Source organism: Panulirus ornatus, chromosome 7, assembly GCF_036320965.1.
Source record: "Panulirus ornatus isolate Po-2019 chromosome 7, ASM3632096v1, whole genome shotgun sequence".
NCBI classification, from domain to species: Eukaryota; Metazoa; Arthropoda; class Malacostraca; order Decapoda; family Palinuridae; genus Panulirus; species Panulirus ornatus.
In genome coordinates, this window is record NC_092230.1 from 15,834,920 (window position 1) to 15,852,202 (window position 17,283).

The window sequence follows — 17,283 nt, forward strand, 5'->3', positions numbered from 1 at the left end:
ACAGCTCCTCCTCATTATGATCTAGACCAGGGCACTCAAGGTGGAAGTGGATAATACTCTAAAACAGGGAGATTGCACCTCGGCTTGCATGAACCTGGACAGATGGTGCCAGACGGAAGCACACAATGAGAGCCGAACCAGACGATCCCGAACCAGACAGTGCTCCTTGACCCCACCCGCCTTTACTGGAGGCCCTTCATGTGGAAGCCCGGAGATCTTGCTCCACCACGACCCTCACAAGAGAAATGTTAGGGGGAAAAGGCCGTCCGTATTAAACTCTTCACCCGACCCCAGACGCCTTCGGGGACTCGAGGTCCTTCCTCTGTATCCAGGAGCGATCTTGGAGTATGAGATCCTACAGACTGACGATCTTCTGGTGTTACCTAGCGCTCGACACTCGACCTGGCCCAGCGACAACGGACGGAGAACTAATGAACATCACGTGGCACGACGCCCCGCTGATATGAGGCGTTCAGCCTTCATAGATGAGACAAGGTAGTGGACGTATTCCACATCCATCTCTCGTAGATCAATCATATGTATCCATATCGCTGGATTTTGTGTATATACCTGGACCTCTACCTGGACCATGTTGTATTATCCTTGTACACTTGGGAATGTAACACCAGAATGTTGTGGTACGATATAACTGAAAAGAATTACACGATTTATTTCCAGCTGAGTTTGGGTCCACCTGCTGTGACCTCCGGCCATCTTACAGGTAACCTGTGTGAGCAGTAGAGGAAAAGCGCTGTACAAGTTATAACACTGGTGAATGCTGAATTAGCAATCATGTTTGAAAGATCCCTTACGAAGATACACCCACACACACACACACACACACACACACACACACACACACACACACACACACAATTAGTAAGTTTTAGGAGAGAGCCTCCACGAGTGTAGAACCTGCTCCCCCGTGCGACACAGGGAAGTGACTACGTACAGTTAGACAGATCTATGAACGAACATGTGGAGCACGTAAGGACAACACACGGATGACGTCATCGCAGTCACACGATAAACTTCAGTTTGGTCTTATGTTTACAAGTTGAGGCGCAGACTGTGTTGAGACCAGCTGGCCTGATGTGTCCTCCTCCTCCTCCTCCTTTGTTCCCTCCGTCCCCCCAACCCCCTCCCTCCCTCCCCTCTCACTCCATGCCTCCCACCCCACTCACTCCATGCCCCCATCCCCCCCCCAAAGCCTCGAGTCCCATCCACTCTCACAATGAGAACGAGATAATGGAAGGTATTAATGAACTGATGAGTTCCATCCCTCACCACGCTTCTCTCTCTCTCTGCCATACTCTCTCTCTCTCTCTCTCTCTCTCTCTCTCTCTCTCTCTCTCTCTCTCTCTCTCTCTCTCTCTCTCTCTCTCTCTCTCTCTCTCTCTCTCGGACAGCCGCCTTACTTTGCTGGTTCGAAGATGTTTTCGAGACACGTCGTCGTCTGAGGGAGACACTTCACTTAAAAAAGAAAAAGAAAAAAAATAATTTCGCTTTACACTGAGTCGGTGGTCCGTGAGGCGACCCCCTCATCCCCTCCCTTCCTGCCAGGGGTTAATACAGGAGGAGGAGGAGGAGGAGTGATGCAGGAGGGTCGTGCCCGGCCAGGAGGCCAGGCTAGGACACCACTACCACCGCAGGAGGCCTTGCTCGGCCCACAGGCACGGCACATGGTGGCTCCGAGAGAGAGAGAGAGAGAGAGAGAGAGAGAGAGAGAGAGAGAGAGAGAGAGAGAAAGAGAGAGAGTATGGCAGGGCCAGACCTACACAACACGTTCGTACGTGACCTTTTCCCCAGCTGTGGCTCTTCCCCCCATCCCCTCTCCCCTCTCCCTCCCTCCCTTCCCCTCATCCCTATTCCCTCTCACAACACGACACCTGCACCCCCTCCCCTTCCACCTCCCCTCACCTGGTCTGACGACTGCTCCCCCTCCCCTTCCCCTTCCCCTCCAGACTCAATACGTGCCATGTCTGCACAGGTCGGGACAGGGGCTGTCGCCCGTCGCCTCCCGTCTGACCTGGGTGAGTAAGGTCAGCATGGGTCATGACACAACGCAAGGAACAGACGTGAAGCCGAGGCGAACCATGCATAAACGCCGGAAACAAAGCAAAATGGAAAACTGGGAATTATTTCCGGAAATGTTACTTAATAGAATTGCAAATGTTTTATACCACTGCATCTGTATCATTATGTACTGCGGCTCCAGCCACCGCATTACAGGACGGTTACAGACGACAGCAGAACGTACAGTGGAGGTGGATAACGAATGCGACACCTGACGTCACTGATGTTTACTACGACGAGACACGAATGATGTAACATTTTCCATTTCGCTCGTAAAACATGGTGGAGGATGTGGTCCAAGTGGACAGGTAGCTGAGAGCGAGAGATGAACTGGAGATGAATTTCTATGAATGAATTTCTGAAAATATCATCCAGTCAAGCCAGATATGCAAATTGTGTTTTATTAAAAACTGATATTTTTAGATTGAGGAAGGATGTAGGAAAGTGTTGGTCTGGTGACCAGGTAAGTGGAACAAGCTACGAAATAGGATCATATTTGAAAGCACTGTACAAACTGTGAGGCAGAGATTGAAAATCTGTGTGAGGGAGAATGTGGTGGATGTGAGGACCTGCTTGGCGTGGACAGTACAGTGTTCTCCCATCACGACGTTCATACAACACTCGCCTCTCAGGAGACGAAGCTTAGAGTGATACAAGGCTTCCCTTACCCCAACTCTCACGCTGTGAGGGACAGACAAGCCAGCCATTTCCTCATACGTCAGTATATTACTATATCTGGCCTACACCTCCTCCAGCTGGCCTCAGTATTGGCCAACACGAACGCGGAGCAGATGGTTCCAGTGGGCCTCAAGAGACCTGCGAATCTCCGGCAAGTGGGGACGTCTTTCCTGACATGTGTTCAACGATTTGACGACGAGGGACATCGGCTCCTACTGGAAGACCTCACCAGCAGCCTGGGTGTCCAGCACAAGCGACCGGCCTCCCTGGCCAGGCAGTAGCCAGGTGTACAGCCCACGTGCATATGTAGGGGAGAGGGTGTAGACCTCCCCACACAACCCTCCACACACGCCGGGGGTGTTCTGTCCTCCAACACCAACCATATTGGTGTCGTAGAAGGTCGTGTAGAAGGCCATCTCGGGTGAACGGGAAAAGTTAGGGAAGAAAGTTGAAATCAATCGAGGCTGCGTGAGTGTTTGTGGACCTGACAGGTTACATGAAGAAGGAAAGATAACAGAAGGAAGTGCCACAACTTAACTGGTCGAGGGAAGGAGGAGGAGGAGGAGGCATCATAACAACCAGTGGCTCTGATGGTCTAGATGTAAGCTGGCGTCTAAGGTTGTATTTGCCCGTTTTCATTCGTAGTAATTGTGAGACCAACTCGTGGGCAACTGTTCCACTTCCAGAGAGGCGGACGTTTCTCTCTGCTTCACCAGGATCGTCAACACATGGAAGGATTTACCGGTGAAAATGGTTGACATCGCCACCATAAGTAGGAAGGAAGTTGAGTCATGCCTCGCTAGAGGTCCTCCACTAATATTATCATCGTCGACTTACATGTCAAGTTAACAAGTGTTTATCCTTAAGTCATCTGTTCGCTTTCCTACCCTGTCCAAAATATTCTTTAATGGACTGAAAGGCCTGTTATTGCTTTTGTTCCTATATATATATATATATATATATATATATATATATATATATATATATATATATATATATGTATGTATATATATATTATCATACTTTGTCGCTGTCTCCAGCGTTAGCGTGGTAGCGCAAGGGAACAGACGAAAGAATGGCCCAACCCACCCGCAAACACATGTATATACATACACGCCCACACACGCACATATACATACCTATATATTTCACCGCATACATACATATACATACATAGACATATACATAGATACACATGTACATATTCATACATGCTGCCTTCATTCATTCTTCCCGCCACACATGAAATGACACCCCCTCCCCCCCCGCGTGCACGCGAAGTAGCGCTAGGAAAGGACAACAAAGGCCACATTCGTCCACACTCAGTCTCTAGCTGTCATGTGTAAAGCATCGAAACCACAGCTCCCTTTCCACGTCCAGGCCCCACAAAACTGTCCATGGTTTATCCCAGACGCTTCACATGCCCTGGCTCAATCCACTGACAGCACGTCGACCACGGTATACCACATTGATCCAATTCACTGTTCCTTGCACACCTTTCACCCTCCTGTGTGTTCAGGCCCCGACGCTCAAAATCTTTTTCACTCCATCCTTCCACCTCCAATTTGGTCTCCCACTTCTCCTCGTTCCCTTCACCTCTGACACATATATCCTCTTTGTTGGTCTTTCCTCACTCATTCTCTCCATGTGACCAACCCATTTCAATACACCCTCTTCTGCTCTCTCAACCACACTCTTTTTATTGCCACACATCTCTCTTACCCTTTCATTACTTACTCGATCAAACCACCTCACACACATATTGTCCTCAAACATCTCATTTCCAGCACATCCACCCTCCTTCGCACAACCCTATCTATCGCCCATGCCTCACAACCATATAACATTGTTGGAACCACTATTCCTTCAAACATACCCAATTTTGCTTTCCAAGATAACGTTCTTGCCTTCCACACATTCATCAACATTCCCAGAACCTTCGCTCCCTCCCTCACCCTGTGACTCACTTCCGCTTCCATGGTTCCATCCGCTGCCAAATCCATTCCCAGATATCTAAAACACTTCACTTCCCCCAGTTTTTCTCCTTTCAAACTTACCTCCCAATTCACTTGTCCCTTAACCCTACTGAATCGACCCCGGTATACCACATCGTTCCAATTCACTCTATTCCTTGCACGCCTCTCACCCTCCTGTATGTTCAGGCCCCGATCTGTCCAGGATGAGTTCGAAAATAGGTTTTTCCATAACTGTATCGCCTTAACCTGACAAGTCTAGTGTGTATCGCCTTAACCTGACAAGTCTAGTGTGTATCACCTTAACCTGACAAGTCTAGTGTGTATCGTCTTAACCTGACAAGTCTAGTGTGTATCGTCTTAACCTGACAAGTCTAGTGTTGGTGAGAGAAGATTTCGTCTGGAACGCTTCGCCAAGAGGGAAGGGAGTGGAAAATAGGATAGATGGAAGGGGCAGGAGGGAGGGAGGGAGGGAGGGAAGGAATGTAATATCTGTGAGGGAGGGGTCTGGAGGGAGGGAGTCGGGTCCAACTAAGTAAATCACATCATTTTTCTCCATCAGCAAAAGTGTGTCAGGCAAGGAAGCCGACCCCGACCCCCATCAGCTGACGCTCCTCCTGCTCCGTACATACATACATACATACATACATACATACATACATACGTACATACGTACATACATACATACATACATACATACATACATACATACATACATACATACGTACATTCATACGTACATACATTCATACGTACATACATACGTACATACATACGTATATATATTCATACATACATACGTACGTACATACATACATACATACATACATACATACATACATACATACATACATACATACATTCATACGTACATACATACGTACATACATACGTATATACATTCATACATACATACGTACGTACATACATACATACATACATACATACATACATACATACATACATACATACATACATACATACATACATACGTACATTCATACGTACATACATACGTACATTCATACGTACATACGTACGTACGTACATACATACATACATACATACATACATACATACATACATACATACATACATACATACATACATTCATACGTACATACATACGTACATACATACGTATATACATTCATACATACATACGTATGTACATACATACATACATACATACAACACGAGTGTATTACTTTCTCCCCGTAACACACAAATTGTACTCACCTACGCAAATACATATAAAATACACACATGTACCGATAAATTGACATATACAAATACACACATGTACATGTAGATAGATATATGTACCGATACGTGCATACACAGACGCATACACACTCTATTACTGCAGGCTGGCACTGCTCTGTATTAAGAATCATGGCACTGCAATCAGGCACTGCCGTACGTTGATAGTACTGGCACTGCAGGCAAACACAGTTGTATGGTAACAGTGAGAGCACAGCGGACAAGCTCTGTTCTTCGTTTACACTAATAGCACTGCTCTGTTAACAGTGCTCCGCAGGTAGGCACTGATCTCTGTTAACAGTGACTATCCTGTCGACACAGTAGGCAGGCACTGTCGGCACAGTAGGAAAGGCACTCCTCTCTGTTAAAAGCTACGTCACTGCCGGCAAGGTGGCACTGCCCTGTTAACGGTGACAGTACAGCAAGCTGGCACTGTTCTACATTTAACAGTGACGGCACTGCAGGGATGGAGGGTGGCAGTGCTCGTCATTAGCATATCATCGCTGCTAAATTGCAGGATTTTTTATGTCATGAATGTGGATAAGCCCTTATCATCATCATTATCCCTTATCTCTTATCTCCCGGGCTGTGCTAACCCCAGCCTTCGCGCTCCTGCCCATGTTAAGCTCATACAAACACATGACGCCGTGGGCTCACTGCAACTCGGTGTGAGTCGTGCTCACACCGGTCTGTGAGCTGAGAGTCTGTGAGCTCTTTCGTGGTGATTGGTACTCACACTTGACTCACGTTACACTCACACTGATCAGTGTGTGTGGTGAGGTTACACACGCTCGTGAGTGGGATGAGGTTACACTCACACTGATCAGTATGTGTGGTGAGGTTACACATGCTCGTGAGTGGGATGAGGTTACACTCACACTGATCAGTGTGTGTGGTGAGGTTACACACGCTCGTGAGTGGGATGAGGTTACACTCACACTGATCAGTGTGTGTGGTGAGGTTACACACGCTCGTGAGTGGGATGAGGTTACACTCACACTGATCAGTGTGTGTATGGTGAGGTTACACACGCTCGTGAGTGGGATGAGGTTACACTCACACTGATCAGTGTGTGTGGTGAGGTTACACACGCTCGTGAGTGGGATGAGGTTACACTCACACTGATCAGTGTGTGTGGTGAGGTTACACACGCTCGTGAGTGGGATGAGGTTCGACCCAGAGAGGAGTGAGGACATGACAGATGTGCAACACACACCCAGGCGGTCTGATCATGTAAACATGCAGGTGGAACACTAGACAACACGTGTACGTGTTCCTCACCTACCGACCTCGGGTGTTGTGACCTGGCACATCAGGTTACCAGCATGTGCACACACAACACAACACAACACGTACACAGACAACACAACACGTACACAGACGACACAACACGTACACATGACATTATATACCCAGACAACACAACACGTACACATGACATATGTACACAGACAACACAACACGTACACATGACATACGTACACAGACAACACAAAACGTACACACAACACCATACGTACACATGACATGATATGTACACAGACAACACAACACGTACACACAACACAATAAGTACACAGACAACACAGTACGTACACACAGCACATACGTACACATGACATGATATGTACACAGACAACACAACACGTACACACAACGCAATACGTACACGGACAACACAGCACGTACACACAACACATACGTACACATGACATGATATGTACACAGACAACACAACACGTACGCATGGCATAATATTTACACAGACAACACAACACGTACCCATGACAACTGTACACATACAACATAATACGTACACAGAGCACTATATGTACACACAGAGTAAAGATACACTGAAGACATGTACATATACACAGAGCACAAATGCACACACAACACGTACACAGAAACAGCATGTCCACACGTAGCACTTACTCACACAGAAGATATGCCAATTCGCGTCATGTACACGCACAACACAGTATGTGCACATACAACACAGTATGTGCCCACACAACACAAAATGTGCACATACAACTCAGTATGTGCACATACAACACAGTATGTTTTGAGAAAACATCATTTACACACTTAAATCAACATATACACTCGCAACACAGTATTTACACGCAACACAGTATGTACACACGTAACACAGCACATGTACATGCATTACACAACACGTACACACACCACCACAAGTGAATATGCATACACACAGTAGACCATTCTTGACGTTCACACACACACACACACACACACACACACACACACACACACACACACACACACACACACACACACACACATACATACCACACACACACACACACACACACACACACACACACACACACACACACACACACACACACACCACACACACCACACACACACACACACACACATACCACACACACACAGACACACACACACACACACACACACACACACACACACACACACACACACACACACACACACACACACACACACACTACACACACACACACTACACACACACACACACACTACACACACACACACACACACACACACACACACACACACACACACACACACACCACACACACACACACACACACCACACATACCACACAGACACACACACACACACACACACACACACACACACGTGAAAACCAATTAACCTTTCTTACCACGTCATCTTATTCCCTGGGTAACCACGTAAACACTGAGGGAGACAGAGAGAGTTGACCTCTGATGTGCGCTAATTATCAGCTAATTGGCATAATTAGAGCAAGGCTGTCGGGTGAGTCTCAGTGGGATGGTGTATAGACATTCAACGAAGTGGGTTCCACTTGCTCTCTCTCTCTCTCTCTCTCATTGTAGAGCTGGTCGAGTCATTTGTACAGGTGGTTGACGCTCATTGTAGAGCTGGTCGAGTCATTTGTACAGGTGGTTGACGCTCATTGTAGAGCTGGTCGAGTCATTTGTACAGGTGGTTGACGCTCATTGTAGAGCTGGTCGAGTCATTTGTACAGGTGGTTGACGCTCATTGTAGAGCTGGTCGAGTCATTTGTACAGGTGGTTGACGCTCATTGTAGAGCTGGTCGAGTCATTTGTACAGGTGGTTGACGCTCATTGTAGAGCTGGTCGAGTCATTTGTACAGGTGGTTGACGCTCATTGTAGAGCTGGTCGAGTCATTTGTACAGGTGGTTGACGCTCATTGTAGAGCTGGTCGAGTCATTTGTACAGGTGGTTGACGCTCATTGTAGAGCTGGTCGAGTCATTTGTACAGGTGGTTGACGCTCATTGTAGAGCTGGTCGAGTCATTTGTACAGGTGGTTGACGCTCATTGTAGAGCTGGTCGAGTCATTTGTACAGGTGGTTGACGCTCATTGTAGAGCTGGTCGAGTCATTTGTACAGGTGGTTGACGCTCATTGTAGAGCTGGTCGAGTCATTTGTACAGGTGGTTGACGCTCATTGTAGAGCTGGTCGAGTCATTTGTACAGGTGGTTGACGCTCATTGTAGAGCTGGTCGAGTCATTTGTACAGGTGGTTGACGCTCATTGTAGAGCTGGTCGAGTCATTTGTACAGGTGGTTGACGCTCATTGTAGAGCTGGTCGAGTCATTTGTACAGGTGGTTGACGCTCATTGTAGAGCTGGTCGAGTCATTTGTACAGGTGGTTGACGCTCATTGTAGAGCTGGTCGAGTCATTTGTACAGGTGGTTGACGCTCATTGTAGAGCTGGTCGAGTCATTTGTACAGGTGGTTGACGCTCATTGTAGAGCTGGTCGAGTCATTTGTACAGGTGGTTGACGCTCATTGTAGAGCTGGTCGAGTCATTTGTACAGGTGGTTGACGCTCATTGTAGAGCTGGTCGAGTCATTTGTACAGGTGGTTGACGCTCATTGTAGAGCTGGTCGAGTCATTTGTACAGGTGGTTGACGCTCATTGTAGAGCTGGTCGAGTCATTTGTACAGGTGGTTGACGCTCATTGTAGAGCTGGTCGAGTCATTTGTACAGGTGGTTGACGCTCATTGTAGAGCTGGTCGAGTCATTTGTACAGGTGGTTGACGCTCATTGTAGAGCTGGTCGAGTCATTTGTACAGGTGGTTGACGCTCATTGTAGAGCTGGTCGAGTCATTTGTACAGGTGGTTGACGCTCATTGTAGAGCTGGTCGAGTCATTTGTACAGGTGGTTGACGCTCATTGTAGAGCTGGTCGAGTCATTTGTACAGGTGGTTGACGCTCATTGTAGAGCTGGTCGAGTCATTTGTACAGGTGGTTGACGCTCATTGTAGAGCTGGTCGAGTCATTTGTACAGGTGGTTGACGCTCATTGTAGAGCTGGTCGAGTCATTTGTACAGGTGGTTGACGCTCATTGTAGAGCTGGTCGAGTCATTTGTACAGGTGGTTGACGCTCATTGTAGAGCTGGTCGAGTCATTTGTACAGGTGGTTGACGCTCATTGTAGAGCTGGTCGAGTCATTTGTACAGGTGGTTGACGCTCATTGTAGAGCTGGTCGAGTCATTTGTACAGGTGGTTGACGCTCATTGTAGAGCTGGTCGAGTCATTTGTACAGGTGGTTGACGCTCATTGTAGAGCTGGTCGAGTCATTTGTACAGGTGGTTGACGCTCATTGTAGAGCTGGTCGAGTCATTTGTACAGGTGGTTGACGCTCATTGTAGAGCTGGTCGAGTCATTTGTACAGGTGGTTGACGCTCATTGTAGAGCTGGTCGAGTCATTTGTACAGGTGGTTGACGCTCATTGTAGAGCTGGTCGAGTCATTTGTACAGGTGGTTGACGCTCATTGTAGAGCTGGTCGAGTCATTTGTACAGGTGGTTGACGCTCATTGTAGAGCTGGTCGAGTCATTTGTACAGGTGGTTGACGCTCATTGTAGAGCTGGTCGAGTCATTTGTACAGGTGGTTGACGCTCATTGTAGAGCTGGTCGAGTCATTTGTACAGGTGGTTGACGCTCATTGTAGAGCTGGTCGAGTCATTTGTACAGGTGGTTGACGCTCATTGTAGAGCTGGTCGAGTCATTTGTACAGGTGGTTGACGCTCATTGTAGAGCTGGTCGAGTCATTTGTACAGGTGGTTGACGCTCATTGTAGAGCTGGTCGAGTCATTTGTACAGGTGGTTGACGCTCATTGTAGAGCTGGTCGAGTCATTTGTACAGGTGGTTGACGCTCATTGTAGAGCTGGTCGAGTCATTTGTACAGGTGGTTGACGCTCATTGTAGAGCTGGTCGAGTCATTTGTACAGGTGGTTGACGCTCATTGTAGAGCTGGTCGAGTCATTTGTACAGGTGGTTGACGCTCATTGTAGAGCTGGTCGAGTCATTTGTACAGGTGGTTGACGCTCATTGTAGAGCTGGTCGAGTCATTTGTACAGGTGGTTGACGCTCATTGTAGAGCTGGTCGAGTCATTTGTACAGGTGGTTGACGCTCATTGTAGAGCTGGTCGAGTCATTTGTACAGGTGGTTGACGCTCATTGTAGAGCTGGTCGAGTCATTTGTACAGGTGGTTGACGCTCATTGTAGAGCTGGTCGAGTCATTTGTACAGGTGGTTGACGCTCATTGTAGAGCTGGTCGAGTCATTTGTACAGGTGGTTGACGCTCATTGTAGAGCTGGTCGAGTCATTTGTACAGGTGGTTGACGCTCATTGTAGAGCTGGTCGAGTCATTTGTACAGGTGGTTGACGCTCATTGTAGAGCTGGTCGAGTCATTTGTACAGGTGGTTGACGCTCATTGTAGAGCTGGTCGAGTCATTTGTACAGGTGGTTGACGCTCATTGTAGAGCTGGTCGAGTCATTTGTACAGGTGGTTGACGCTCATTGTAGAGCTGGTCGAGTCATTTGTACAGGTGGTTGACGCTCATTGTAGAGCTGGTCGAGTCATTTGTACAGGTGGTTGACGCTCATTGTAGAGCTGGTCGAGTCATTTGTACAGGTGGTTGACGCTCATTGTAGAGCTGGTCGAGTCATTTGTACAGGTGGTTGACGCTCATTGTAGAGCTGGTCGAGTCATTTGTACAGGTGGTTGACGCTCATTGTAGAGCTGGTCGAGTCATTTGTACAGGTGGTTGACGCTCATTGTAGAGCTGGTCGAGTCATTTGTACAGGTGGTTGACGCTCATTGTAGAGCTGGTCGAGTCATTTGTACAGGTGGTTGACGCTCATTGTAGAGCTGGTCGAGTCATTTGTACAGGTGGTTGACGCTCATTGTAGAGCTGGTCGAGTCACTTGTACAGGTGGTTGACGCTCATTGTAGAGCTGGTCGAGTCATTTGTACAGGTGGTTGACGCTCATTGTAGAGCTGGTCGAGTCATTTGTACAGGTGGTTGACGCTCATTGTAGAGCTGGTCGAGTCAGCTTAGATGTGGTCGAGTCATTGTACAAGTGGTCGATAGCCGTTACAGAGCTGGTCGACACCCGTTGTACAACAGAGCTGGTCGACACCCGTTGTCCAGGTTGCGACAGCCACTGTGTACATGTACACGACTCGTCATTGCACAGGTGTGGATCAAGCTCTTTTTTTGTTTAGAGTGGGTCGGTCAGCTCTGTAGAGCCGGGGCGACAGGTGTGAGCGAGATGGACACAAATTATCATCATCAAGATTGGCAACTATGTCGACCCCGGGCCAGTCTGGCAACTCTAAGGCCTGGCAACACCTTAAAACCTGGCAACATTGTAGAGGCTGGTAACATTACAGGACCTGGCAACACTGTAGACCCTGGCGGTATCATAGAGCCAGGCAACACTGTAGAGCCTGGCGGTATCGTAGAGCTAGGCAACGCTGTAGAGCCTGGCGGTTTCATAGAGCCAGGCAACACTGTAGAGCCTGGCGGTTTCATAGAGCCAGGTAACACTATAGAGCCTGGCGGTATCATAGAGCCAGGCAACACTGTTGAGACTGGCGGTATCATAGAGCTAGGCAACATGTAGAGCCTGGCGGTATCATAGAGCCAGGTAACACTGTAGAGCCTGGCGGTATCATAGAGCCAGGCAACACTGTTGAGACTGGCGGTATCATAGAGCTAGGCAACATGTAGAGCCTGGCGGTATCATAGAGCCAGGCAACACTGTAGAGCCTGGCGGTATCATAGAGCCAGGCAACACTGTAGAGCCTGGCGGTATCATAGAGCCAGGCAACACTGTAGAGCCTGGCGGTATCATAGAGCCAGGCAACACTGTAGAGCCTGGCGGTATCATAGAGCTAGGCAACACTGTAGAGCCTGGCGGTATCATAGAGCCAGGCAACACTGTAGAGCCTGGCGGTATCATAGAGCCAGGCAGTATTGTAGAGTCTGGCCGCTTTCTGAAGCCTGGCATCACTGCAGAACCTAAGAGAAATTTTAGAGCTTGGCTTCTCTGTAGAGCCTGGCATCGCTGTAGAGTCAGGCATCATCGTCAAGCACGGGAGTATTGTAGAGTCTTGCAAGCCCGGGAGTATTGTAGAGTCTTGCGCATCATCGTAGAGCCTGGCAACATTGTAGAGCCTTTCACCAATGTAGAGTCTGGCAGTAATGCAGGTCCGTGCATCACTATAGAGCCTAGGAACCATGTAGAGCCTAACGCCAGTTGTAGAAGCTTGCCTCATTATAGAGCCGTGACCACACCATCATAGAGCCTGGGACCATAACAAGAGCCTCGTAGCAACGTAGATCCTTCCATCACTGTAGAGCTTTGCATCATTATAAAAGTCTGGTAACAGCAGCACAGCAACATTATAGAGCCAGAGTTTGGTAACACAGCAGCACAGCAACATTATAGAGCCAGGAATTATCTCAAGAGTCTAGCAGCAATGTATAACAGTTTATAGAGCCAGGAATTACCTCGAAGTCTAGCAGCAATATATAACAGTTTATAGAGCCAAGAATTATCTCAAGAGTCTAGCAGCAATGTATAACAGTTTATAGAGCCAGGAATTACCTCAGAGTCTAGCAGCAATGTATAACAGTTTATAGAGCCAGGAATTACCTCGAAGTCTAGCAGCAATGTATAACAGTTTATAGAGCCAGGAATTACCTCGAAGTCTAACAGCAATGTATAATAGTTTATGGCGGGCGAGAGACGTTGTATAACAAGACATACATACGTACGTACGACACCCTCCAGCCAAGGGCAACGAACGTTTCACACGCCCGAGAACGAAGCAACGTTATCGCTGGACAACACATTTGTAGTTCCGGGTTGGTTTATTCTCGAGAATGGCTGTGTGTGTGTGTGTGTGTGTGTGTGTGTAAACCTGGTTGTTAAAGTTGGCTTGAGCTGTGTGTCTGGGTAGATCTGCTTACACGCCGAGCGCCCTTCGTATGGTGGGCACGGGACTAAATAAACAGTGATTCACTGTCCCAGATGACGAGTCACTGTCCCAGATGGTGATTCACTGTCCCAGATGACGAGTCACTGTCTCAGATACACCTATGAACCGAAGCGGTCGTATCACTGGAAGATATACGTGAAAAAAGTCACTGTAGATCTTTTTGTGATCACTACGATTCTCTGCGTGATGATGAGATTTTGGTACGTTGGCTAATACCAGACCTGGTGTGTGAATATTGTAATGTGGGCAGTTAACATGATAGAAACCGTGTTATGGATGATTTTGCTCAGTAAACACAGGAGAGCTAGGCAATGACGAGCATGTGGGAAGCTGTAAAGTGTAAAATGTTCGAAAGTATCCATTGGGCTGGAGGCCAAAAATAAATCCATTTCAGGTCAGGATAATAATCTTTTTATAGCTAGGCTGTGTTATCATGTATACAGGGCGTTATAGCTAGGCTGTGTTATCATGTATACAGGGCGTTATAGCTAGGCTGTGTTTGCCTGTACACAGGGCGTTATAGCTAGGCTGTGTTACCATGTATACAGGGCGTTATAGCTAGGCTGTGTTACCATGTATAAAGGGCGTTATAGCTAGGCTGTGTTACCATGTATAAAGGGCGTTATAGCTAGGCTGTGGTACCCTGTCTACAGGGCGTTATAGCTAGGCTGTGTTATCATGTACACAGGGCGTTATAGCTAGGGTGTGTTACCATGTATACAGGGCTTTATACCTAGGCTGTGTTATCATGTATACAGGGCGTTATAGCTAGGCTGTGTTAGCCTGTACACAGGGCGTTATAGCTGGGCTGTGTTACCATGTATACAGGGCGTTATAGCTAGGCTGTGTTATCATGTATACAGGGCGTTATAGCTAGGCTGTGTTAGCCTGTACACAGGGCGTTATAGCTAGGCTGTGTTACCATGTATACAGGGCGTTATAGCTAGGCTGTGTTATCATGTATACAGGGCGTTATAGCTAGGATGTGTTACCATGTATATAGGGCGTTATAGCTAGGCTGTGTTACCATGTATACAGGGCGTTATAGCTAGGCTGTGTTACCATGTATAAAGGGCGTTATAGCTAGGCTGTTACCCTGTCTACAGGGCGTTATAGCTAGGCTGTGTTACCATGTATACAGGGCGTTATAGCTAGGCTGTGTTACCCTGTCTACAGGGAGTTATAGCTAGGCTGTTACCATGTCTACAGGGCGTGAACAAACACTGAAGGTCAGTCCACTGAAGATCAGGGTCGGCGTGTGTGAGTGCGTGTGTGTGTGTGTGTGAGTGCGTGCAAGTGCGTGTGTGTGTGTGTGTGTGTGTGTGTGTGTGTGTGTTGTTGCTCGTGTTAATATGGACGACCTGCTTATTCCGCCTGCATTGTTCCCAGGCACGCCCAGCCAACATAACACTAATTGTATGCACGCCAACGCTCGGGTTAGCTGGCTAACGTAGGGACTTGTTGACTGCTAATGTGAATTCGGCACAGTGGCTAAAACCGCATAAAGTTAAACGAAGTATCAAAGAAAACATAAAGTGTAAGTACCAGCGTTTACTTAGATGAATAAAGTGTAAGTACAAGTGTTTACTTACTGATTCTGGGGCAAGCTTGGTGTGCCCATGTCGGAGTGAGAAGGGCGTAAGTGAGGAGGGCGTAGCAGCATGTGGCCAACATCCTAACCTCTCTCTCTCTCGCTCTCTCTTCCTAGTCTCGTCTTCTCCTCTTGTCTCCTCTTTATTCTCTTTTCCTCTACATATTTCCAGGATTTCCCTCGTGGCGTCGCCTTTCTTACTTTCCTATGAATTTCTGTAAAATGTTACCACCGGGTCGTGGCATTGTCGAGTTGGGTTGACAGACTCTTGTTAAAAAATACGTCGTGAAATCATAGACTTTGATGCCTGAGCCTTTTTGCTTTCAAGTCATAGTATGAATTTAAAGAAAAAAAATGAGAAAAAATTATATATATATATCTATTTCTTTCACAACTTCACTTCTTTATGAAGATAACACCATGATATCCGTGGGTGATATCATTTGAGGATGCGGAGCTCCGGGGATGCCATACACCATCCCGGGGTAACGAATGGGGGAAGCCTGTGGCGCGGTAGACGGGAGCGGCGGGGCGCGAGATGCTCCCCTCACGACGCTCTCGGGCAGACTGACGCGCGGCCACGCCGGGTCCAACAGGTAGTGCACGGGAGGCTGGTGGTGGCGGCGAGGATGTGCTGCTGACCCTTGTGGGGATGGTGACGGTGATGGTGATGGTGACGGTGGTGGGGATAGTGTTGGCACTGTTGATGGAGGCGTGTTGGTGGTAATGGTGGGTGGGTCTCTCTCTCTCTCCAACATTTAACATGTTCACCACACATACACGCACATATACCGTGAACATTACATGATGAGCGACTCTCAGCTCATCTTCCCAGTTATGACAACTTTCCACATTATTTTTCGTTAATGATCATTGTTTATCGATGCAAATAACATCACTTTTATGTTTATTGGTTGTGGAGCGTCAGACCTGCAGCGGCGGAGGTGTTGATGAAAGGGAGAGAGAGAGAGAGAGAGAGAGAGAGAGAGAGAGAGAGAGAGAGAGAGAGAGAGAGAGAGAGAGAGAGAGAGAGAGGTGAAAACGTGCGCAGGTTGGATGAAAATGTTCGTACGTTGGTTTCGCTTTGTGTTATTACTTCCTGTACAGAGAGTGAGGCCCGTGCGCTGTTTGTTGTATGTGCATCATGTACTCGTTCATGTGCATCACTGTATGGTCGTCTCTAACGTGTGTGTGTGTGTGTGTGTGTGTGTGTGTGTGTGTGTGTGTGTTTATCATCACCCCAGAACCCTAATTCCAGGTGCTGCTGCACCTTAAAACTGCACTACACTCAGCTGCAGGAAGAAGATCAGCTTTTGAAATCGGGAGGTTTTCTGACGAGAGTGTACTGTGTTTCATCAACTGACGATGCTATAGCA

The 17,283-nt window shown here is 47.6% G+C and overlaps 1 protein-coding gene across 1 annotated transcript in view; it reads right to left on the bottom strand.

Annotated features, from left to right (window-relative positions):
* The window catches only part of LOC139749429 (uncharacterized), a 497,430-nt gene extending 480,975 nt beyond the window's left edge, over positions 1–16,455 (bottom strand). The window contains exon 1 of the mRNA XM_071663274.1: positions 15,909–16,455. Within this exon, the coding sequence (XP_071519375.1) occupies positions 15,909–15,990 (82 nt within the window). The 5' untranslated portion in view covers positions 15,991–16,455. The remainder of the gene's footprint in view (positions 1–15,908) is intronic.
* Between the last annotated feature and the right edge of the window lie 828 nt (positions 16,456–17,283).